Source organism: Pelodiscus sinensis, chromosome 20, assembly GCF_052426305.1.
Source record: "Pelodiscus sinensis isolate ZL-2025 chromosome 20, ASM5242630v1, whole genome shotgun sequence".
NCBI lineage: Eukaryota > Metazoa > Chordata > Testudines > Trionychidae > Pelodiscus > Pelodiscus sinensis.
In genome coordinates, this window is record NC_143071.1 from 16,701,803 (window position 1) to 16,726,063 (window position 24,261).

Below are 24,261 nucleotides of genomic sequence, written 5' to 3' on the forward strand. Positions count from 1 at the left end.
CCTTATGAGTGGTTGGTGATGGCTCTGGATAAACAAGAAGCCAGTACGAACAGGTTGGTTCTGTCGATGTAATAAAGACAGGCTCTGGAGACACACAAGTACTGCTCTCTTGTGGGGTTTGCAGGAAGAAGCTAGCTTGATTAACTGATTGGTTCAAATGGAATTCCAAGACCATCTTCAGGATGAACATAGGATGAGGTTTCAACTCCACCGTGTTTCTGAGTAATGTCATAGGGACGCACAGCTATGAGGGCTTGCAGCTCACTGACTCCCAGCTGGTGTTACGGCAACTAGAAAGACCACGGGGACAGAGTGAAAGTGTAATGAGCATTCTGAAGGAGGCTCAGAGGGAGGGTTCCAGGAAGCCAGTACTGATGTCCCATGCAAGCACAGGTTCTCTGATCTATGGGTAAATATGTACCAGGCCTTTGAGACACTTTGATACTCTTGGGTGCAAGATGACAGAGCATGACTGTATCAGAGGGATAGCCCTGTTAGTCTGGATCTGCAAAAGCGACAAGGAGTCCTGTGGCACCTTATAGACTAACAGATGTATTGGAGCATACGCTCCAATGACTCCAAGTTGAGCATGACTGGCACAACTTAACAGAGCTGAGCAAAAGGCAAAGTGTTTTAAATGCAACAAACAGTCAAAGATCTTCCATAATCAGAACCTGCTCTGCGTACAGGCTGTGATGGATTTTTCAAGGGGAAAAAATCTTCCAGAGCAGGAAGACAGCAACAGGAATCAGGATTGCCACACCTGACAAGGAGCAGTCTTTTTCAGTATGACTCAGACAGCCAAGATCTGTGGATCTGGATTAAGTATCTGACCATGGTTCTGAGACACTGGGGCCAGACAGTCTGGGAGCTGGCTAGGAGACTGGATGGGCATCTGTGGTAGGTCTGTCAGCCACAACTGTATCAACTAGTACAAGGTAAGTGTGGCTCTGTGCAGCCTGATCTTGGATGCCACCCTACGAATTAGGGGGAAGGCACGTAAAAGGCCTCGATTCAATGCTACAAAGAAAGCTCAGGTCTCATGCTCCGTCTGCATTCTGAAACTTGGTGTTATCCTTGATCGGTGATGGGAGTTCCCCATCCATAGAACACTGGCTTGGTGACAAAAGCAATGATTACTCATGGTAGGTGACAGGCTGTCTGCCTGTCTATTAGATTGCTGCTGCCTCCCAGGAGATGAAAAGCAATAGGATTATGGTGACCCCACAGTCTGAGCTGGATAGGTTCCTGGCAGAGGGGTGAGGAACTGGCACCTCCTTGCTTGGTTACATAGTACAGTGCAGATATGTTGTCTTGCAGGAACTGTACAGTTGGATTTTGTAGAACAGCTAGGAATGCCGTGCAAGATAGCTGTATGTTTGTGTATAGTCTCATGTCCTTTATATCGGAGTCAGGTGGATTCCCCAGCCTATTCCTCATGCGTCCCTCTTCAATCGCTTGGGAAAGAGGCTAAGAATGGTAACCTCCTCGTGTTCTTGGGGTTTAGCCACCAATTGTTGGGGGTGATTAGAGCCCAAACACAGTGGAAAGGGGCTAGGCAGCTTCTGAAGGTCATAGTATACTCAAACATGGCTATGTTTGTTAAAAAAAAATCTCTCTGTGCCTCAGTTTCCAATCTATACACTAAGGATAACAGCACTTCCTTACTTTCCAGTAATGTCGTGAAAATAAATACATTAAAGATTGTGAGGTGTTCAAGGTATAATGGTAAAAGGGGTTGTCACACAGGTATCTAACATTCCTATCAAACCAGCTGCTGCTGAGAGGATGCTGGGTGTGTGACAGAGAAAGATAGACTCATAGACTTTAAGGTCAGATGGGACCATTATGATCATCTAGTCTGACCCCCTGCACAATGCAGGCCACAGAATCTCACCCACCCACTCCAGGAATAATCTTCTCACCTATATCTCAGATACTGAAGTCCTCAAATGATGGTTTAAAGATCCCAAGATGCAGATAATCCTCCAGCAAGTGACCCGTGCCCCATGCTACAGAGGAAGGCGAAAAACCTCCAGGGCCTCTGCCAGTCGACCCTGGAGGAAAATTCCTTCCCGACCCCAAATATGGCGATCAGCTGAACCCTGAGCATGTGGGCAAGACTCACCACTCACCAACCAGACACCCCAAAAAAAGTTCTCTATAGTAACTCCTATCATCCCACCATTGGCCTATTTACCACTGATAGTGAAAGGTCAATTAATTACCAAGATCGTGTTATCCCATCAAACCATCCCCTTCATAAACCCATCTAGCTTAATCTTGAAGCCAGATAGGTCTTTTGCCCCCACTGCTTCCGTTGGCAGGCTGCTCCAGAATTTCACTCCTCTGATGGTTAGAAATCTTCATCTAATTTCAAGTCTAAATTTCCTGATAGCCAGCTTATATCCATTTGTTCTTGTGTCCACATTGGTATTGAGCTTAAATAATTCCTCTCCCTCCCTGGTATTTATCCCTCTAATATATTTAAAGAGAGCGATCATATCTCCCCTCAGCCTTCTTTTGGTTAAGGTAAACAAGCCAAGCTCTTTGAGTCTCCTTTCATAAGACACATTTTCCATTCCTCGGATCATCCTAGTGGCCCTTCTTTGTACCTGTTCCAGTTTGAATTCATCCTTCTTATACATGGGAGACCAGAACTGCACAGTATTCCAAATGAGGTCTCACCAATGCCTTGTATAACAGCACTAACACCTCCTCATTTCTACTGGAAATACCTCACCTAATGCATCCCAAAACCGTATTAGCCTTTTTCACGGCCATGTCACATTGGCGGCTCATAGTCATCCTGTGATCAACCAGGACTCCGAGGTCCTTCTCCTCTTCTGTTACTTCCAACTGATGTGTCCCCAGCTTATAACTAAAATTCTTGTTATTAATCCCTAAATGCATAACCTTACACTTCTCTCTATTAAATTTCATCCTACTACTATTACTCCAATTTACAAGATCATCCAGATATTTTTGTATGATATCCTGATCCTTTTCTGAATTGGCAATACCTCCCAACTTTGTGTCATTGCAAACTTTATTAGCACACTCCCACTTTTGGTGCCGAGATCAGTAATAAAAAGATTAAATAAGATTGGTCCCAAAACTGATCCCTGAGGAACTCTGCTAGTAACCTCCCTCCAGCCTGACAGTTCACCTTTCAGTATGACCTGCTGTTGTTTTCCCTTTAACCAGTTCCTTATCCACCTCTCAATTTTCATACTGATCTCCGTCTTTTCCAATTTAACCAATAATTCCCCACGTGATACTGTATCAAATGCTTTACTGAAATCGAGGTAGATTAGATCCACTGCATGTCCTTTATCTAAAAAATCTGTTAGGGTATGTCTACACTAGCCCCCTAGTTTGAACTAGGGAGGCTAATGTAGGCATTCGGAATTACAAATCAAGCCCGGGATTTAAATATCCCATGGTTGATTTTCATGTTCCCAGCCGGTCACCATTTTTTAAAATTTACAAGCCCGGACTAACTGCCCGCGTCTACATGCGGCGGGGAAACGGGCATTCGAAATAAAGCCCTAAATCGAACTACCTGTTATTCCTCCTACCCTTTCTTAAAAATAGGAACTATATTAGCAATTCTCCAGTCAAATGGTACAACCCATTCTCCAGTCAGATGGATCCTTCTGGAACAATAAGATCTCTTTCTAAGGCTATGTCTACACTAAAATGCTATTTTGGGATACTAGCGTATCCCAGAATAGCTATCCTGCGTCTTCACAGCAAGTCTTGTTATTTTAAAATATAATGGGCTCGCTATTCCAATGTCCCTGTAAACCTCATTCCACGAGGAGGAAAGGATGTTTCAGAATAGTGGGTTATTTTGAAATTTGGTGGTGTAGACAGCACCAAATTACAAAAAAGCTATTTTGAAATAAGATATTCCATTTGCGTAGCTCAAATTGTGTCTCTTATTTTGAACTATGGTGCAGTGTAGACGTAGTCTAAGTGGGCAGTCAGCCTGTCAGGGGGCGCACGCCCCCCAGTAGCCTCAGTGCCCCCTGACTGTCTTCACATGGCCCATCTCAGGGCGAGTTACAGTCTGTATGGGTTGCTCATCATCGGCTTCACAGCAGTTTATACTGGCCCTTTAAACAGGCCGAGTCCACAAACAGATTCTCGTCGTAGCTGGGCACCTCTGGTAGGGGGTCCCAGGCCCACCCTACTCCACCGGGTCCCGGCCCAGGGCCCTGTGAGCAACCGGGTATAGGGTCACTCCCTCGGTGGGGCTAGCTAGCCGAAACCCACCGAGGCTCTCGGGCTAAGAGGGGCACCTCCCACTCCTGCCCTGGGCCACTTCCTCCCTGGCCTTGCCCCGCTGGCTGCGATCTCCAGGCCGGCATCCCCTCGGCAGGTAGTCTCCAGGTGACACCAACTCGCCTCTGCTTTCCTCCAGGCCTCTCCTGGAGTCCCCGGCAACTGCTGAGGGAGAGCTTCCCTCTCCAGTCCCTCTCCTGCAGCTGTATCCCTCCCAGGAGCTCTTGCTGCCTCTGCAGTCAGCCCTGCCCTTCCCTTCCAGCAACTGGGCCTCTCCTTTTATAGCTGGCAGCTGGGCTCATTAGCCTAACCATCTCAGCTGGTCTTCCAGCTTACCTCAGGCTCGGGGCCTGAGCCTTGGGCTTAAAGGCCCAGTGTAGGGCAGGCGCCCTGTCACACAGCCTATTAGCTCTGCAAGTAGAATGGTGTTCCCTGCCTCTGTTGAGGCTAGTACTTGTACATAAGCTGAAGTTTAAATCCCTTGTATTCACAGTGTGACCCTGGAAAGTCTTTAAGAGAGTGGAGTCCCTCATCTGTCCTGCTGCTAGAGTTCCTTTGAAGGATAGGCTTGAGGCTTCATGCCAAAGGGATCATGCCTTCATTGAGGCTTCCATGCCAAAGGGATCATTGATCAGAGTTAAAGAGCCCTAGAGTGCTTTAAAGTTGTCACGTACTTGTATTGAGTTAGGTGCCACTGCTTCATGCAGGGACGATGACTTTTTGGGGTAGTTGCTGAGGTTCCTCCTGTGTCACCTTAATATGACCACAGAGGGCTCTGTTTCGGTCTCACATAGGAGGCCATGGTAAAATCTCTGTCTCTTCTGTAATAGGGGGATCTGCTCTGGGGTGCATGTGATAGCAGTCCTGAGTGTGGCCAATTGGCCAAGGAGGCATGTTATATGGGTCCTGGACAGGCTGAGGTTGGCCAGCCTATTACCATACATAATTTGCCTGTGATGGGGCCCTGAACATAGACTCTCCAGTGAGGCCCTGTCCCAATCAAAGGGAACAGGATCTTGGTTCAACATCAGCAAAAAGGAGAGACCAGACGAAAGTGATAAGGAGTAAATCTTATCCCACGGTGGGTGCTGTAGTCTGACCTAAGTGCTGGAGGAGCTGATACTGGTTGCAGCCTCAGTGCAGAGGAGACATCCCTAGATGAGATACGGAGTCTTCCACTAGCACATCTCTCAGGATTGTCATGTGTTCATCAACCAGTGCTGGCACTGGTGCACATGAGGCTGGTGGCATCACTGTTGAGGTTGGTAACGTGCTGCCTCATTCCTGCCAAGTGCTCACAGTCAAACTTGCAGCTCCAGCACTTAACCTAGCAGAGGATGTGCAGGGCTTGTCACTGGAGAACCAGTGTTTAAATCCTTCCTTACAAAACGTCTCAGAATGATGCCCGGAGCTGTGGTTCTACTTGTGCTCCATCCCGCTCTGTCAGTCTTAAGCACTGAATCTTCTGGGGCTCCTGGTTGCCAAAATTGCCAACATAAAGGCTGCTGTTGCCTACACTCACACAGCTATTTTTCACTTCTTGCAGCTGGATCCCGAAGTGGAGTGCCTCCCGGAGGAGGGCACATTTCTTGAGGATGATGTTTTCAGCTTCAGTTTGGCATAAGCCATTTCTTCCAGGTGAAAGGTGACCATCTTAGGCTGCGCTAACAGATGCACTTTGAGCCCATCATCACTGGATTTAGGAGTCCTGGAGGAGAAGAAACAGCAAACTGACCATCTATCTGGGATGTGGTTCTCCCTCAAGCCAAACAGGCAGCAGCTGTGACCATCTGTGAGTGGGATGAGTTTGTCACAAGATTTAATTCCTTGATCTGCAATAGATTTCCTGTGTGACCTTGGAAAGTCACTTAATCTCTCTGTGCCTCGAATTCCCATCTATACAATAGGGATAATAGCACTTCCCTTGTTCCCAGCAGCATCATGAAAATAAATACATTAAAGATTGTGAGGCATTCAGGGCCAACGGTAACAGGGGTCATACAGGTACCTAAGATAGACAGACAATTTAGGGTTTGCCATTATGGGTGGATACACTGCACCCTGATGCACAGGGGAATTGTGAAGGTAGGGGTTTGATTTTGTTTGTGACGGTTCATTGACAAGTTTGTAAGTGGTGAAAAAAATTCTTTGGGAAGTTGTTTCTGAGGTAAAGATTAGCAAATGCACAGAGAAGTAGCAGGTGTGGTCTCAGGATCTGAGGAAAGATCACATCCATGCCATCAATTATGCCCTTGACCACAATCCTGAGGAAGTACTGAGTGAATGTGTGGCCTTAACATAGCTATTCAAGACTCTACTCTGATGTGCATGAGTTGCATGTCCTCCTATAGCAGAATCCCCCTAAATGCATGCTCAAAGACCAAACATTCAACAGCAAGCAGAAAAAGAGCTGCCTCCACACCTGATGGTTGACTGCTCATTAGAGGGAAAAGACAGGTGTATTGGTAGGCAGGGCCACATTATGACTGTCATGGGCCCTAGGCACTTTTGCCTTCATGGACCCCTTCCTCCATAATAATATCAATATTAAAATTATTTTTGAAATAACCTTAAATACTTCATTTTTTTTCTGTTTTAGGCAAAATTTAATAGATTTTCGTGGGCCCTAAAAGTTTCATTTTTTTCTGATGTGAGAAAAAAATTAAAACATTTTATTCGACCCTAAAAGTTCATTTTTTTCTTCTGATTTTAAAAGAAATTAAAACATTTTCGTGGGCCCCTAAAAGTATCGTGGGCCCTAGACACTGTGCCTACTGTTCCTAATGGAGAAGTCGGCCTTGTTGGCAGGGAAGCCTTGCTTTTCTTTTCATCTCTATCTGCTGGTTAAGAGGCCCTGTATGAAAAGTTTAAAACCTTTTCTTTATTATTCCTTTGTGGCCTACCACAAAGGAATAATGAAGTAAAGGTTTTAAACTAAAACTGTACCCTATTCATCTTAATGGAATGGAGTAAAAGGAATTTATTTTCTCAGATAATACAAGTGCTACTGTGAGAGTATGTGCATATATAATATTAGTAACATTGAATTTAACCTTTAACCAAGAAATCTCAAGACATGTTGCAAATGTAAATTAACATATTGATACATTTTCTTCATAATACCAAGGTATTTTCTAGTCTACAGAGTCCAGCCATTTTAATGGGAAAATTACAAGTTTCTGTAACAAGGTGTCAAGCTGAGATACTCTATGTCCCAGCTTCCTCTGGATTTGAAAAATGTCCTAAGGCTAAATGGTGTGGGTATAACATTGGGAATTGATAAGTTTCCACAAAAAGATGTCATTGCAACAGACAGACACACCAAAAAATCCAGATAGAAGAGGCAGCAGGAAAAACACAGGTTGACACACATGGAGAACAAACCAACACAAAAGGAGAGGAGATGATCAGAGAGAGGCTAACAGGGCCAAATTCTGCTCTCTTCACTCAGGTCAATTCCACTGATTTTAATTCCAATGGGACCAGTTCTGGAGGTAAGGGGAATAAGATTTAGCTGCCAGTGAGACACAGGTCCATTGAGGTGGCCAGAGAGAGACATATGCTAAGACCAACAGAGAGGGAGAACCCTGTATAAATAGGAGAAGGAAAGGGGAGAAAGCAGGTGACTGAATGCCATGGTAGTACTTTCACATGAGAATCCCATCTCGTTGGCATGATGATCCCATCATGTGGGATGATGTTTACATACACACACAGAGAGGGGAATGCTGTTTTTATCTCCACGTAAGTGGGGAACATCATAAAAAGTGCTCACTTTTGCTCTTCGGCTGGACTATATTAAGTACAGCATGGCTGATGCTGCAGGGAAGGATGGGGATGCTCCTGTCTAATGATGGAGTGTTAGGACAGCTCAGGTAGGAAGGCCAGGTACAAGAAAGAGGACGACCTTTCCACAGGCAGGCCATGTTCTGTCAGTTCAACCAAACCCTGAGCAGGAATAAACAGGAAAAAAGATCACACGCAATCGAAAGGTTGAAGCTTCTCTATGTAAGTCCTGGATTCCAAATCCTAACCTGCCCAACTCCAAGCTACAGATGAAGGGCTCCACTGTTGACAAGCCACAGGAGGAGGAATGGCAAGCAGCTGTGTGGAGGCCTCATGGCGGGAAAAAATACAACCCCAACTCACTCCAAAAACATCAGAGGAAAAAGCCTAGGACTGAAATAGTTACAGAAAATTAACAGAAGTGAGGCAAATTCATGCTCAGTTTAACTCCACCAACTTCAATTCAGCTCAACCAAGTAAAATTCTGACACAAGGAGACATGAAATTTTTAAAAGAGATGGCTTTCTAATGACACTTCTCTGTGTTGGTGTCATGATGGTTGTGTTCAGGAACAATTGGTACATTCTTTCTATCCTCATTGGCTTTCGAGACAGGGGACAGAGAACCAAAGACCAGCAATGTGTCTTGATATATTGGAACTTGTCAGCTCTCTTTCTTAGGCAAAATTTCTCCAGTTTCTTTTAGTCTGAACCATTTCTGAGTCTGTGACACTCCAATGTACTGAACTTTCCCTATTCAATGACTTTTGTGGAAATAACAGATGACACAGGAATATCTGCCGGGATGGATCTCCAATAGCAAAATATGAGAAAAGGGTCAGGTTTTTTTAGTCGTTTTTGCCAGATTCATGAAGAAAAGGAGACTACACTTAATCTGTATAAACATGGATATTTCTTTCTTTAGAAAGAACAACAACAATGTATTTTTAGACAGAAAATGCTTCACTCTTCTGCTCTTGGGCATCCCTCTTTAGATCTTCAAGTAGAAAAACCATACTGTCTATCATAGAATCCAGCAGGCTATAGACCTAGAACAGAAAAAATGCATACACTATTTTAATGAAAATATGATAATAAAGGATTGTGAAGGGGATTGACTGAAACAAAGGCATTTACCTTATATACACACTGCCAACATGGTGCTTATAATGCTTAAAGAAATATCTGGATTTTACATATTTTATCCCTAACAGGAACTATCTGAACTAAAAGAAAATATGTTTAATATTATCTGACATAATTGGGGATGATGATCCCTCAAGTATTTGTAAGCATGCTGAAGAAAGTCAAGGTCAGAACTGAGGCATCTGAATACATGATGGAATCATTCCAGCTGAAGGAGCAGTTGACACAGGAGACATACCACCTCACAGCCCATGCTAACAAATGTTCAACTGTGCACTTAGCTCCACAATAAGCTTAAAAGTAAAGAAAAGGAAACAGCACATAAGAACAGCCATAATGGGTCAAACCAAAGGTCCATCTAGCCCAGTATCCTGTCTTCTGACAGTGGCCAATGCCAGGTGCCCTAGAGGAAATGAATAGAACAGGTAATCATCAATTGATTCTGTCACCCATTCCCAGCTTCTGGAAAACAGGCTAGGAACACCATTCCTGCCCATCCTGGCTAATAGCCAGGGCTTGACAAACAATGTAATCTACTTGCCTGTGGCGAGTAGATTACACCCCGGAAGAGCCGGCGCAGAGCGATCTGCGCATGCGTAGAGCGCAGAACCGCGCGGCTGGCAAGTGGGGGTCACCGCTGCTCGGCGAGCCCTGCTAATAGCCATTGATGGACATATCCTCCATGTATTTACCTAGTTCTTTTTTGAACCCTGTTATAGTTTTGTTCTTCACAGCATCCTGACAAGGAACACCACAGGTTGACTGCATGTTGTATGAAAGCACAGATTGAAAGCAACTGACAAAAGGTGAAAAATAAGACACGAGAACAAGAAACATGGAAAGATAAGACCAGACTTACTTCAACATAAAGTTTTTCATGGTATTTCTCAAGTACAGCAGGATCTACTTGTTCTTGGCGAGCATCTACTTGGTCTGATTCTATGCTATCCAGCTGTATTAATTCTTTCACCTCCCGTGAAAAACTTGGAGTTCTCACTCTTTTCTCATCTTTCCCTTTTGTCTTCCTGCTGTTTGGCCGTTCCTGATCATACACAGAAAGAAAGACAAAGATAGCATCCCTCAAATTGCAGAGCCAGCTGCATATCAGAGACCGCCGTTCTTTCAAAAGAGAGAAAATCAACTTTTCCACAGGAATATGTAGGTTTACAAGCACACCTTTGACATCTGTCACACATCCTCACAGAAACCAGTTCTTCACTTTCCATCTTATAGGCTCCCACTACATACCTCTTTGTCTTTTCCTGTTGACTTTGTTGCTCCTTTTTTATCCTCTTTTTCCTTCCCCCCAGCTGTCTTCTTCTCTTCTTTCTGCAAGACTTTCCGGTCCTCCTTTCCTCCTTTAGCAATCTGCTTCAGATCCACTGCAAACAAAACAATTCCAGTGTTTCAAGATCCAGTCCAGAGTAGGGATGTTAAAATGTGTTCAATCAAGTAAATGTTCAACCACTGAAAATTTCAGCAGTTACACAGTGCGGGGGGGAAGAGGGAGACAGCTCCTCGGGAGCCAGTGCACGCACTTTACCAACTTTTAAGTTGGCTCCCTGTGCATACTGGGAGTCTGTTTGTAACTTTCACATCCCTAGCACAGAGATGCAAATCCAATGCCTCTGTACAGTATAAATACATCATATTGCATTGTATTCTCCATTTGAGATTTATGGACGCATACTGCAAACTAGCATACGTATAAATACATTGATTTTTCAGGTATAGTTTTACTTAAGGATGGACATAAGAAGTTATAACTGTGCAGCAGGGTAGCATGCAAAGGATAATATGAGTGAAAAAACAGGCCTAAATGCTAATAAAAATACAAGTATTAATGCTAAGTCAAAAGATTTCTGTGCCTTTAAAAGACCACTCTGCAAATCAGGGTAAGTAGTATACACTGGATTTCTTTTTCTGATATATTTCCTCACAAAGGGCAAGTGCCCAAGCAGCCATTTCAGCTGAATCTCAGTAAGTTACCTAAAATCCACTTAAAAGGCCTAGGAAAACCTGCTTAAATGGCTTAAAATCTGGTGTGCTAAGACAATAAAATTACCTATTTCCTCTGGAACATTTTCTACATAAATGTCCTTCTCAGGCATGCCAAGCAGGGATCTCAGCATTAGGGAGCGGCTCACCAGACCATCAAGTACTTCACGCCACAGCTGAAAACTGAGAAACAAACTCGCAGTATTGGTCAGAAGTGGTGCAGGAGAGCATTCATATGCATATGGGGGTGCAGGGACAGGACAAAGCAGAGTTGTTGCTTCTCCCAACATCTTGTTCTACCCTGTGCCCATGAACCAAGACACCATACAACCAGTAAAAGATACTGCTGCCTCCAACTAACTCAATGTGCTACCATCCAAGGTCTGACAAGTGTGCATAGATGGCTTCAGGAGGATCTTTCAATAGTTTGGGGAACAGAGGTCAGCTGGATCCATAAACTTTACTGTGAAATAAGGTTTCCTCCTTTTCAAAATGAGTCAGCGTTGATCAGACTCCCACCTGCCTCTTGGAGTTCCTGTGTCCTTCTGGTTTACAGGGGAATTTAAACTCAGTGTGTTTACAGACCTAAAATAAGAGTGAATGGCAAACTATGGGATACAACAACCTTCTCAAGTACAATGTTAAAGAAAACTGTCAGATGAGCGCTTCCTAAAGGCAATAGAATATTCTGCCAGCTAACAGCTTCAGAGAATGAAGAGACGTCATGTATTCTGCAAAGCAACAGAAGATCAACACTTAGATTTATTGTCTGAGTTAAATGGCACCTATCACTTGGGGAGCTGCTATCTCTAACCTGTAGAAAACCTTGCATGCAGAGGCCTGATAGAACTCATATTGCTGGACACATTTGTCAGTTCTCTGCTGGCGTCTGGTAGTGCTACTAAGCAAGGGTTATTTGTAGGAAAGGGCTTTTATCTACAAAGGTAACATACCATGTTTGGTATGGGAGGTCTGACTGAGTTGGCCTCTGTTCAACACAAAGCTCCAATGCTGCCTTATTGAGCTGGGTCAGGGCTGCTTCTCGTTTTTCCTCCTCAGGGATTAACTGCAAAGCCTGATGGGATAGAAAGCCCTGTGAGCAACTCCTTAGCTTCAGAGCAAGAATGGGGATCCTGGGGAGCCTAATGGCAGGAATGGGGAATAAAGCTATAAAAGCAACAGACAGGTTTCAACAATGCACTACAGAAAAACCTGTGCTGATAAGAGTCAAGGCTGGCTCAGCGTAAATCCAAACTAATGCTGTAGTGACGGAGAAAATTGGAAAATGCCTTGTCTGCATGCTGTTGTGAGCAGTAGGCTCCCAAATCCTCTGGTAGATAAGGATAATTTTTCAAGTACAAAGATCTGCAAGGGAAACAGAGGGGGTTGTGTCATGACCCCACCCCGCACATTCTAAATCCTGGGATAAACAAGTGCTTTTTCTCCATACTAAAAGGTTTATCTTTCCAAGAGCCAAATAATATTAAACACAGACCATGTATAATGTTATCCAATTTTTTTTTCTTCATCACACTAGAGCTGTAAAGTCTCCATCAGGAATCTCTCTACAAGAACATCCAGGACTGAAAAATGATTTTTTCCCTGCTAGGCTTTCCCTGATATGCTCAGTGAATTGCCCCGTCACCTCATTGCTATGACTTATTCAAGCTTCTGGATACACACTCGACTTCATTTGTTTGGGAGCTGAAACATGCCAGACTATTCCCAAGTAATCTCAAAGTGGTTACACCTCCATTCCTTGCCAACCCATCACCATTTTAACAAAGGGTTAGAACCTGTTTAAAATCCTCCAAGGAAAGGTTCCACTCTGGCTGGCTCACTTCTTCTTCCTCCACATTAATGCTCTGGCTTAGGATCTCCTCCACAATACTCTTCTGACATGGAATCTCTTCCACAGCACTCTTCAGCTGTGTCATCTCCCCAGTAATGCTCTTCTGACGTACCATGTCCACAGCACTCTTCTGGCCCGAGCCTAGCTGCACTATGCTCTTCCGGCGCAAAATCTCCTCTTCCTCTGAAGTCAAGGGAGGGTTCATGTGTTGTCTCCATAATTCATGAAGCTCCTTCACCACTTGGTGCTGATAATGCAACTGTGATAACAGAAAAGCAAAAGCTAAAGATGAGACTAGTCTTATTTTGCAAATAAGAACACCAGCTAATGATTAAACTGACAAGCTGGACTGTTCTATCCCCTTGCTTAGAAACCCTGGGATGCACCAACCCCCATAAGCCTGAGTACTTAAGCTCAGTTCCACATAGAATATCAAATGGCAAACTGTACCTCTGGATTCTTTCTGTGGAATAACTCTTCCTCTGTGATGTAAGCATCCACAGGAGATGGAACTCGCTCTGGTGTCCGAATTCGATCAAGCAGCTCCTTCAGATTCTCCTGTACTATGACAGCAACTTCTCGTACAGCCAGCTCCCTCTGGAACATCACAGTAATCATAAGAGATTTGATTCCTTGATCCATGAACAAATTCACACACGCTCTACTATGGGCATGTATTAACATATGTGTTCAGTCTCAAGGACACATAAGTACACAAACTTCTGTATTTTACTGACAATGGTATATTTTAAAAATTATTATTTAGTTTGACTAACTCGGTAGGTCATTAAACTCCAGCCATACCAGTAACTAAAACCGTAAAAAACAAAAAACAGATTTTTTTTTAAAAGGACAAAGTAAATGTTTTTAGGAGACATTTTTAGATTTTATACAAGAGGAATGAAAATAGATTGAGGCAACATGGAATGCTACTGCCATTGCATTGGAAACGTTGGAAACTACCTACCCAACTAAAACTATAGAAAAAGACAAACAAAATAGGAATCACCTTTGGTTGCAATTTAAGTTTCTGATAATGTTACTCTATGTTCCCAATTTTATGGCAATAACAACACTGCAGCACCCACATCATACTATATTTACACATTGAGTCTGAAGCTTATATTCACACAGCTAGCCACTTGGTTACCTCCAATTCATCTCTGAGGCCAGCAAACTTATCCTCATACACAGCAATACCCCACAGCGAAACCTGCAGGGCAGCCCCTCCTAATAACATGGGGTGAGTACAAAACTCCCAGGACTCACTGAAGATGCCTGCTTTCCCCGACTTGAAAAAGAAGGAAAAGTTTCTAGTTTCCCCAGGCAGAATGACACCTAAGAATAAGAGAGAGAGCACATCAGTCACCTGACTACAAAAGTTCTCTTGTCCAACTGAATCTTCCTCCAAATGCTTCTCAAATCTGCTCATTTTCTGGGGCCAATATCTTTTTTTCAGTCAGACTTCACACCTGGTATCTCCATCCATCTTCCAGATTTACTCCCATCCATCAGATGGCTGAATGTTTTTTTCCTCTTCTCCTTTTTCCAATCTCTAATTTTAATGTGATCTAAACACGCTCAATACACATTCTGCTCCCATTTTTCAATAGAAAATCATGTGGTTTTAGATATTCTTCCCATACAAATTCTGGGTAGGACTCATCTTCTTTTTTAACTCCAACCACCGTTGCAAGGGGATCTCTCTCACACATTTCCTCTGGCATTAGTCTGCTTCAAGAGCCCCAAGTAGTTTCTTAAGGAGAATCAGCACCTATGTTTGCTTTGGAAGTGGTCTGACTCAGATAACCCCCTGAATATGTCCACCTCACAGGTTTGCATTGGCATGGGCGGATATAAAGTTGGCTAACCATTGAGAGATCCACATCTCACCTGGTCTGGTGTTAAAATAAAAATATTGCATCCCTTTCTCCTTAGTCTCTTCAAAAGTAACTGACTGGGCTTGCCTCCGCCAATCATACCATATGGCAGCTGTGCCATCATTGCTTACTATCAGGCAGGATTCAGCTTTATCACCTGCCAAAACTTCAAAGGTGAGCTGGGCAGCAATGCCAACTTCATCCTGTGGGGAACAGAGAAAGAAAAAGATAACCATAGGATTTGCCTTCCCATCACCAAATGGAGAGATACTAAAGCTGAGTGTTTAAACTATCAGATCCAGCTCGACAGAAAATACTGGAAGACACTGTTTGTTCCTACCCCCACCACATTGCCACCATCAGGAGGTGGCCTGAGGCTGAACAGAAAAACAAACAGAACATCTAAAGCAAGTACAAGTTTAGCAACTACTCCGTGATGTCCAGACAAACCCTTGCAGGTTACACTCAATACATAGCTATGACTTGGGAAACAAAGAACATGTAGCCTTGTCGTATTTCAAAACAAGTGCAATTTTACCCTATGAGAAGTGTTGATCCAGCGAGCTGGCTGTCCACAAAACTGCAACGATGGACCAAATATTGGTTCTGGAAACACATCTGGATAATCTTCTAGGGGATCACTGCTAAACAAAGCAAACAACAATATGCTCTTTTGGGACTGTCCAAGCAAGTTATTATCAAGCACTGAGGAACAGAGGAGTTGTTTGGAACACCCACATTAATCAAGAGCAATGGGTTAATTTCTGATTAATCATTTCTTCTGTAGGGTTCAACTGTAGCCAACAGACTGAAAATTCATCAAATCACAGGATCCTCTGATTACAGACAGTGCCATTGGACTGCAGCTTCCAGGGTGGATTATAGGAATTCCAAACATAGACTAATATGTCACCAGCAAAAATGGGCAGGATGGAACTCATGCTGATGAAATGGAAAGGACACTTGCCTAACAAAGGCTGAAGACAGATCACTAGCCTACACAGCAAAATTATTTCGGAATAACGGCCATTATTCCGAAATAACTATGCAAGTGTCTACACAGTAATTCTGTTATTTTGAAAAAATTTTGAAATAATGGACGGCTTATTCCACCTTCTGTAAACCTTGTTCTATGAAGAATAACGCCTATTCCGAAATAACTATTTTAAAATAAGGCGTGTGTAGATGCTCCACTTCTGCTATTTCGAAATAGCCCTTCATCAGGGCCATTCTAAATTATTTCTCCTGGAGCTTTAAATCGAGATAGCACGTCTACATTAGGGAAGCCTTCCTTGGACTAATTTTGAGGCTTCCCTGCAGTATAGACGTGCTATTTTAAAATAAGCTATTTCGGAATAACTATTCTGGAATAGCTTATTCCAAAATAACTGTGCAGTGCAGACGTAGCCTAAATGAACAGACAGAATCTACCAGAGAATGGACCATAGGTAAAGCCCAACCCCCCGTACCTCATGGGTAGAGAAAGCTATCTGAGGAAGATGGAGGACCGAAGACGTGAAGGAGATGCACAGTCTGGAATAAGTAGGAATAAACAGATTCTCCACCCTGCCTAACAGAGGACACAGTGAGTGGAAAGAGGGCTGGGCCACAAGAAGCTGGTTTCCATTCCCTAAGCCTGAGTCACAAGGCCCCAATGCTAGTTCAGAGTCACAGAGGACCGTATCTAACTTTGCCAATGGACAACTGACCATAGCAGCACTTTACTTCAGCATACTCCTCTTTCCATCTATGCTGCACTCTCAACATGACCCTTCCCCTCCTTTACGTAGGCCTGAAGACAGTTGGCATTAAAGAGGCAGCCACCTCAATCAGATTACCACTAGTGCAGAATTCCCCTGGCATAGGCAGAGTTCTCTACTAGCTATTTCTGGCTTTCTTAAGGCCACTCTGAGACACTTCCCTGCCCTCTGTGGAGATCCTGGCCCATTCTGCATAAGGACAAATGAGAAATCTTCAAAAACTATTGTTCTGTATCCATATTTTGTTGTCACTGTAATCAAAGAGAACTTACGGGCTCACTGTCTCTTCAGTGGTGACTTCCTTATTTTCCTTGCACAGTGGAAAACACTGTGCTGAGACAGAAGTGAAAGGCTGCCCTTTACCAATCACTTCCAGGCCATCTAGGTCCTTGACAAAAATGTAATAGACATTAAAAAAAGAGAGAGAGAGAGAGAGAGAGAGAGAGAAAGGACATCTCTGTTAGTTGTTCTTCTTACACAGAAATCAGACTAAACCAAGTTACGCTATGTGCTTTGATAAGAAAGGAAAGCAGCACAGCATGCTGCCTTAAGAACAGTGCCTTGTGCTTAGAAGAGAGTCCACCAGTCTTACAGGGTGATTAAAATCCAGCTCCTCTAGGATGGATTTTAGCTCCTTTCGCCGATACTTCAAGAAGAGACTCTTATCCCAGGTGAAACGGAAAGGAGGCTCCTTTGAAGAGCTGCAACCTGTGGAATTAATCACACCTGAGTTCAGTGTTTACATGCTTTCTGCGTTCAGTTTCTCCCTGGCCCTTGATCTTACCACTGTTCAAATATCCGCAACTACCTCTGAGAAACACAGTTCCATCAGTGTGAACTTTATTTTGGGAGAGCTCTGACTGTCACTTAGGGCTACAATAGTGCAGCCTTCCACTTGTCAGTCCCCTCCACATGATGACTAGATGCCCCACAGTGTAAGCTGCTTCACATCAATGCCCTCCAATTGTCAGAAGGGACCCTAGCAGTGTAAGGCTCCTCACAATGATTTAAAACTACTTCTAGTTAATCTTAGCTGTTCCACAGATCTCCCATTAATGTTGTGCCTCACCCATCTCCATCTTGACAGTCTGAGGTTTCCCTACATGAGTGATAGGCTCTGGATAGCCACGCTCCTTCTGGGTCAATGTCATTATCAGACCAGTGAGTTCATCTCCAATACACTTAGGTTGGCTCCAGAACTCACTTCCTACACGGAAGCCCTAGGGAGAAAAAAGGTCACCAGCATTCAATGATCATGTCTCTCTTAATCTCACATGAAGTAAGCTGAAAGCAGCACATGTTGTTTATAAGAAGAATGAACTAATTACAACCTCTTCTCACTCCATATGGACATTCTGATGGAAAAAATCAAATGATTTTAACACAATGTATTCCTATTGATGTGACTCCTTTTAAGTGCTGTAAATACACAACAAATGACCTCATTTTAGCCCAGGAGCATTTCCTTTCAGAGCACCTTCCCAATAAGAAACTCTGCCAACTAGCACTGTAGCTTGATTGACTGGTAATAGGAATTTCTATGACAATCCCATCTCCCCAGCCTCTGCTGCTCATCAGTAGCAGGCTTACCACATGGCACTGCCTCATGCACTAAAACTCTTTAGCAAGGAACCCACGAGGGTAGCATCAGTTATTAACAAACACTTATTACACCGCCATTTTAATCAAATGGTATTTCTCTTTGAAATAACCGAAAGCTCCATAATTCATTTCAGACCTGCAGTGGATGTGGCTCTGCAATGCCAGTGCCAATGGCATTATTCATGACACTAACATTCTAGCCCAAATGAGCCCCCTTTCTGAAGGCCAGAACACTCGGGACTCTGAAGTCGGGATCTCACCTTCCCATAGTGCAGAGCAGGGAGACTCCGGTCGATAAGATGCCGCTCTTCCTGGATTCGGCGGTAATCCTCTGAAAGATTCATCAGCAGCTCATTTTCTGGTTTCCGAAGAAACTCTAAAATCGAGATAAAGAGAATTGCCTTTTTTACCAACTAGAATCTCCACAACTAGAATCTCCACAAAACCAGCTGCACTCCTTCCAGCTTCCTCTCTCTCCAACACTGTAACTCTCTTTCAATCTTCCTCACTGCAACTTTCAACCAGAGCAGAACAAGCCACTAAGACAGCAGCATGCACTGAACCTCCTCAGCCAGCACTACTGAAAATGTGAGGGTAATTCACAGCAGTGCAATTCCCCAAATTAGCCAGGCCATGGTTTGCCAGAGGCACCAATACCTTACTGGAAGGTGTTTGGTTCACACAGTCCTATATGGCGTTCCACGCAGTGAAGTTGCCCAAGCTTTACTCACTACTCAGAACTCTCTGCTGCTTCTTCCTGAGTGCCACATTATGATGCCAGTTCTGGAGGGCCCTGTGCTGCAATGGTGGGGCCCAGAGAGACTTTCTCTTCTTTCCTTCACCATGTTTCTCTCTGAACTTCTCTAACGCTGCCACTGTACCATCCAGATGTGAATCTGCAATCAGCTCAGCTAACTGCACAAAAATTAAAATGTTAGATTAGTCTATTCATCTATGCACAGGCACCACAAAAATAAATGGGACAAAAGGTAAAGAAAAGAGTGTTCTGAATTGGCACTGTCACTAGGCAACCACTTCTGGATCAGCAGAGGTTCTGGCATTCAAAGCATCATTTGCAGGCTGCATAAGACTACACTACATTGAATACTCCGAGATAAGGAATGACATTGCCCCATCACCTCACTTCTCCTTGTGCAACTTAGCACTTGTGCTCACATCAGAACCACTTAAGGAACTGAAGCCTACCACTGTCCAATTTCTTTTTCTGTGGGACTCTTCCCCAGACAGGACTTACTAGGCCTGACATTGCAGCTACTCCGCAAATAATTTCCTTCCATATAGGCAAACCTGTCTCAGGCCAGAGAATTTCCTGAAGGATTTTCAATTAAACCTAAATCTACTGCACATATCATTAGAACTGTATGAATAATAGATTTTTTGTTTCACTGGCCAATTGAAAAAAATAATTTTGGGTTGACCCTAAACTACTTTTTTCAGTGGTGCCCCCAAATAAGCCAATAGCAAGGATACTCACCTGGGATGCAGGAAATCCAGGCTCCAAACCCTACTCTGGACTAGATACCTGAATCAAGGTATTTCTGCTCCTAGGTGCATGCCCTAACCACCAGGCTAATTCTTTCTTTTTCTGACTCAATGAGTATTTCAATATTTCACAAAAAAGGAAAGCTTCAACAGAAGGGAGACTTCCCCAGAATACCCAAAAGCTTGGTGGTTAGACCACTCACCTGAGTTCAAATCTCTGCATCAGAGCAAGAATCTGAACCTGGCTTCTCCACATCCTACCTGAGTGCCCCAATCAGTGGGCTACTGGGTATAAAGCGGGGCATCATCACCTCCGCCTCTTCAGTTTTGAGAATGCCTCACAAATCCCCATGAGAATCTACCAGAAAAAAGTTGGGGATGAAAATGACAAGTTCACAAATAGTTTTGAGTCAACTGAAAGTCCATTTTTCCATGAATAAACTATTAATGTAAAAAATTCATCCAACTCTACTCACGCTTTACCTCTAGGACAGCATTTGATAGCAGTCATTTCACAATTTTACAAACCAACCTCAGCATTTCCTCTAGCTAAGGCTTCTCTCTTGAATTCCTGGAGACTTCCTAAGATGTTGTGGGGGAGTATCTGTTCACGGTTATCAACAAATGGTCCTTCTGGCCCTGTAATAAAGCAGACAGTCTGTGTGAGACCACAGAGATCACCCCTCATCAAACACAGTGAACAGAAACTGTAACTGAGATTGCAAGAATTTCAGGTTCATTTCTTGTCTAGTCACAGGTAGTTCTTGCAAAACCAAGAGTAACAGGTGATAGCTGAAGTTTAACCCTACCAGAGTAATTCAATGGTTTCTTGGATGCTTCAGCAACAATAGGATATGCTACCAGGAGCTGGGCCTTCTTCCCAGCCTCTTGGGGTTTGTGTCTTCGAATGAGGAATTTCCTGGTAATAGGAGTTTTCTCCCCTTCTTGGGGAAGGCGTGGAGTATGAAGCTATAGAAAAAGAATATACAATTTCAATGAGGTTAGAGACAGCACTGCCTCATCTCCACCTTTCTGATCTTACTGGAAAGGGCCTGGAAGTAAAGTACTCACCAAGGTCTGATTAAACCCTACCTTCACACTTCTGGCCTTCCTTAGAAAGGTGTGTGGTGTATGAAATTACAGTTATCAGTTTCAATAATATTCTCCAGTCCTGACTCTCTTGACTCTGCTGCTTTGATGGGGCTAGCGAAAAAATCTGAGTAACTTCCCCCAAGAATTTTCTGCACCAGGGCTTAGTGGCAGATGCTCTCTCGTGAATAGTTTGGTTTGGGTTTCATACTGGTGCTATCTTTTTTTTTTTTCAAAACCATAGACATCTTAAAAGAAATAAAGTTGGAAGCGTGATTCTGAATGCACCAGATGGTTCATCCCGACATTTAAGATCTCAGTACAAAATTAAATCTCCACTTTCAGCAGCTTTTTCACAAAGATGAGCTAAAAAATTTGACGATTTGACAGGCCTTCAGAAGTAGGGCAGAGACACATGGAACAAAAGCAAATCTCCTACAGTTTGTTTTGATGAGACTCTATACGCACACACCAAGCTCCAATTCAGTATAAAGGAAAAGTTTCAATGAAGGCAACTATTCCCCATGACAAGGGACACAAGGTTTTATACCTACCTTTTCAAGATCTTCCACTTTGATTGCCAGAGCCTGGATCTCATCTCCTTGCAGAACTGAGCTGACAGGCTCGGGCTCCTCTTGAATTGGTGGGGAGGGCTGCTCAAATGTCTTCACTTTCTTCTTATCTGAAACACAAGCACACAAGTGTAAAAACACTTTATCTTCCTTTCCCTTCTCTCTTGACCAACTGAGAAAGTCTAAGGGCAGTACTAGTTCTCAAGGTGTATGGAAAATTAGAACTCAGTATCAACTGCTCAGCACATCATGATATCCACATAATTTGAAAATGGACAGTAGGTTTCATCTGCCCCATCCCTTTCACGCTGGCTTAGACAAAATGAGATACATTTTCAAGTACTGTAGTACATTTCCAGCAGGCAACAATCTACAATAGAAACAGTACATGCATCTGACAAAGGATGCATCTTGCCCACGAAAGCTTATGCTACAATACATCTGGTAGTCTATAAGGTGCTACAGGACTCCTTGTCGCTAATGGAAACAGAGTACTTTAACAAAAGTTTCCTATTTCAAGTGGAAATTGAGCACTTTAACAGTTACATGCTCCACTGCATGTTAGTCCTTAAACAAAAAATCAATTGTATGTGTAAAAAAGATCTGTATATTTGCAGTTCATAAATTCCTATTGATCATCACAGCTTTGAAAATTTGATCTGCTAATGTCCTGATGAGTTGTGGCATTCTCATTACTTTATAAACTCCTTGTCTATTATGTCTTCTTTGTTTCTCCTTTTAGGCTTAGATTGTAAATTTTTCAGAGTACGAACCATCTTTTTGTTATGTGCTTAACAGGATCTGACACAATAGACCCTGGTTTGGGCCCCTCAATGCTACCATAATTCAAGTAAGAAAAAAACCCTAGCTTGAAAAGGCTTTTCCCACCTTTCACTCAAAGCAACAAAAGTTTTTCCAACCAGAAAGAAAATCAGTAGTAAGTCAGGCAAATTGTACTGATTTTTGAGAAGGCATGTTAACATAACTAGGAATATGAAGTAATATTTTCCAGTCCTTTTAAAGCATTAAAAAGAAATGTTGCATACCCTAACAGAGTGAAACCTCATTCTAATTTTATGAAACACGTATTTTAAAAACAGATGAGATCACTGCACTTCTCAGAGGCAGATTTAGCAGTCTTCTCATTGACTATTAGTATTTAGAACTAATTCTCCCCAGGACTCCAATATTTATCTGGGTAAGTGTATCAGACATGGATATAATGTTTGTCTGTGACTTCCAGGTATACTGAGGGTAGGGCTAACCACATCATCCAGACCTACCCAGTTATTTCTGTAATCTCGTTGGAGGTATGTGTTCCTTTTCTGTCACCAGCTGAAAATAATATTAAACGCATGTCTTACCATGCACCCAATTAGACGTATTGGAGACGCTGCTAGATTTCCAACATAGGTGCAGCTTTGGGAAAACTTAGGCTCCTGGGTCCTGCCTTCCTCTAAAAAAGCTAGATAGGGGCAGGAGAAGATGAGATTTTCTCTTAGAAAGTTAATGCACAGTAATGCACAGTAGGTAAGTGGTAATGGTATTATAACCACTGACATGCTCAGCGTGTGGCCATTACAATGCTGTTAAAGCAAGGTCTGCTTCACTTAGGTATGTCTACACTGTGGTGCTATTTCAGGATACCCGAAACAGCTTTAAACGCTCCCACTCTTTCTCAAAATAGTTCCATAAGGGTTAAGGGATTTGTTGGAATAGTTCCTTATTTTGAAATTTGGCGCTGCCTACACAGCGCCAAATTTCAAAATAAACTCTTTTAACCTAGACTCGGAATAAGCTACACAATTTGCATAGCGCAAATTGCGTAGCTTATTCTGGCTGAAAGGCGCTGTGTAGACGCACCCCATCATTATGTCCCATTAAGTCCATGGCAGGATTGTCAAGGCAATGCAAGGTCCACTCAGACACTCCATCCGTTTCTTGAATGGCTGGTGGCTCTGACAGTGGGCACCCCGTGTGCCACTGGATCTCTGGCTACACTGCCTGGGCGATGGCAGGATGTGGAACATGGCAATGTGTTAGGGACTCTGAGGTAGCACCAGGGCTGTGCCCACCCCGCCATGCCCCAGTGATGCCCTGGTGGCACCAGCAGTGCCCTGTATGCCAGCACCACAGGGCTCTGGAGCTGGTGCCAGAGCTGCCCCTGTCAGGCCCTTGTCACTGTGCCCATGTGGGAGGTCCCTGTAGTGGTCCAGGGAGTGTGTGTGTGTGGGGGGTCAGCATGGGGATCCCCACAGCGGTGCCCAGGGGTGGGTCGGCTGAGGGATCCTTGCAGCGGTGCCCAGAGGCGAGGCAGCTGGGGAGGGGGTGTCTCTGCAGCGGTGCACGCGGCGTGAAGGTCCTTGCAGGTGGGGGGGGGGGGTCTCCGCAGCAGTGCCGGTGGGCGGGGGGGTCCCTGTGGCGGCGCCCGAGCCGCTCCCAGCCCCGCCCCTACCCTGCGGGGTTTTGGTCCGAGCGTCCTTCTTGTTCGACTTGTTCAGGGCCTCGGACACTGCGGTGAGCGATGAGACCTTGCGGCCGCCGCGAGGCTCCTTCTTCGCGCCCTGGGCCGGCGGCGGCTGCATCCCTCCGGCGCGGCCTGGGCAGGCGGCAAGCGGAGGCCCGTCTCCCTGGCAACCCCGGCTCCGCCTCTAGCGGCCGGCCCGCCCCGCCCACCATAAGCACGTGGCCGGCGCGCAGGCCGGGAGACAAGCTCCGCCTCCCGCGCTCTATGGTGCGGGCAGAGTGACGGCTCCCGGGAATCGTCGTCCCGCGAGGGATACG

At 44.1% G+C, this 24,261-nt stretch overlaps 1 protein-coding gene across 6 annotated transcripts; it reads right to left on the reverse strand.

The window, feature by feature from the left end:
* Positions 1–1,589: 1,589 nt before the first annotated feature.
* Positions 1,590–24,259, reverse strand: MYCBPAP (MYCBP associated protein). Of its 6 annotated transcripts, none has more exons than XM_089771899.1 (19): positions 23,933–24,254; positions 21,460–21,587; positions 20,626–20,785; positions 20,349–20,455; positions 19,045–19,228; positions 18,574–18,689; positions 17,781–17,931; positions 17,304–17,419; positions 16,984–17,099; positions 15,490–15,595; positions 14,965–15,154; positions 14,222–14,409; positions 13,522–13,668; positions 13,016–13,330; positions 12,173–12,294; positions 11,287–11,402; positions 10,470–10,603; positions 10,081–10,263; positions 1,590–5,998 (listed from the first exon to the last, which is right to left on the reverse strand). In XM_089771899.1, exons 1-19 carry the CDS (start codon positions 24,060–24,062, stop codon positions 5,990–5,992), a joined length of 2,718 nt encoding a protein of 905 aa, XP_089628025.1. In that variant the 5' UTR covers positions 24,063–24,254; the 3' UTR covers positions 1,590–5,989. The 6 variants fall into 6 exon arrangements, with proteins under 6 accessions (XP_089628025.1, XP_075759880.2, XP_075759878.2 ...); XM_075903765.2 differs by lacking the exon at positions 1,590–5,998 and adding an exon at positions 8,970–9,124 and having other exon boundaries at positions 13,184–13,330; XM_075903763.2 differs by lacking the exon at positions 1,590–5,998 and adding an exon at positions 8,970–9,124 and having other exon boundaries at positions 15,490–15,592; positions 23,933–24,253.
* Positions 24,260–24,261: the final 2 nt, after the last annotated feature.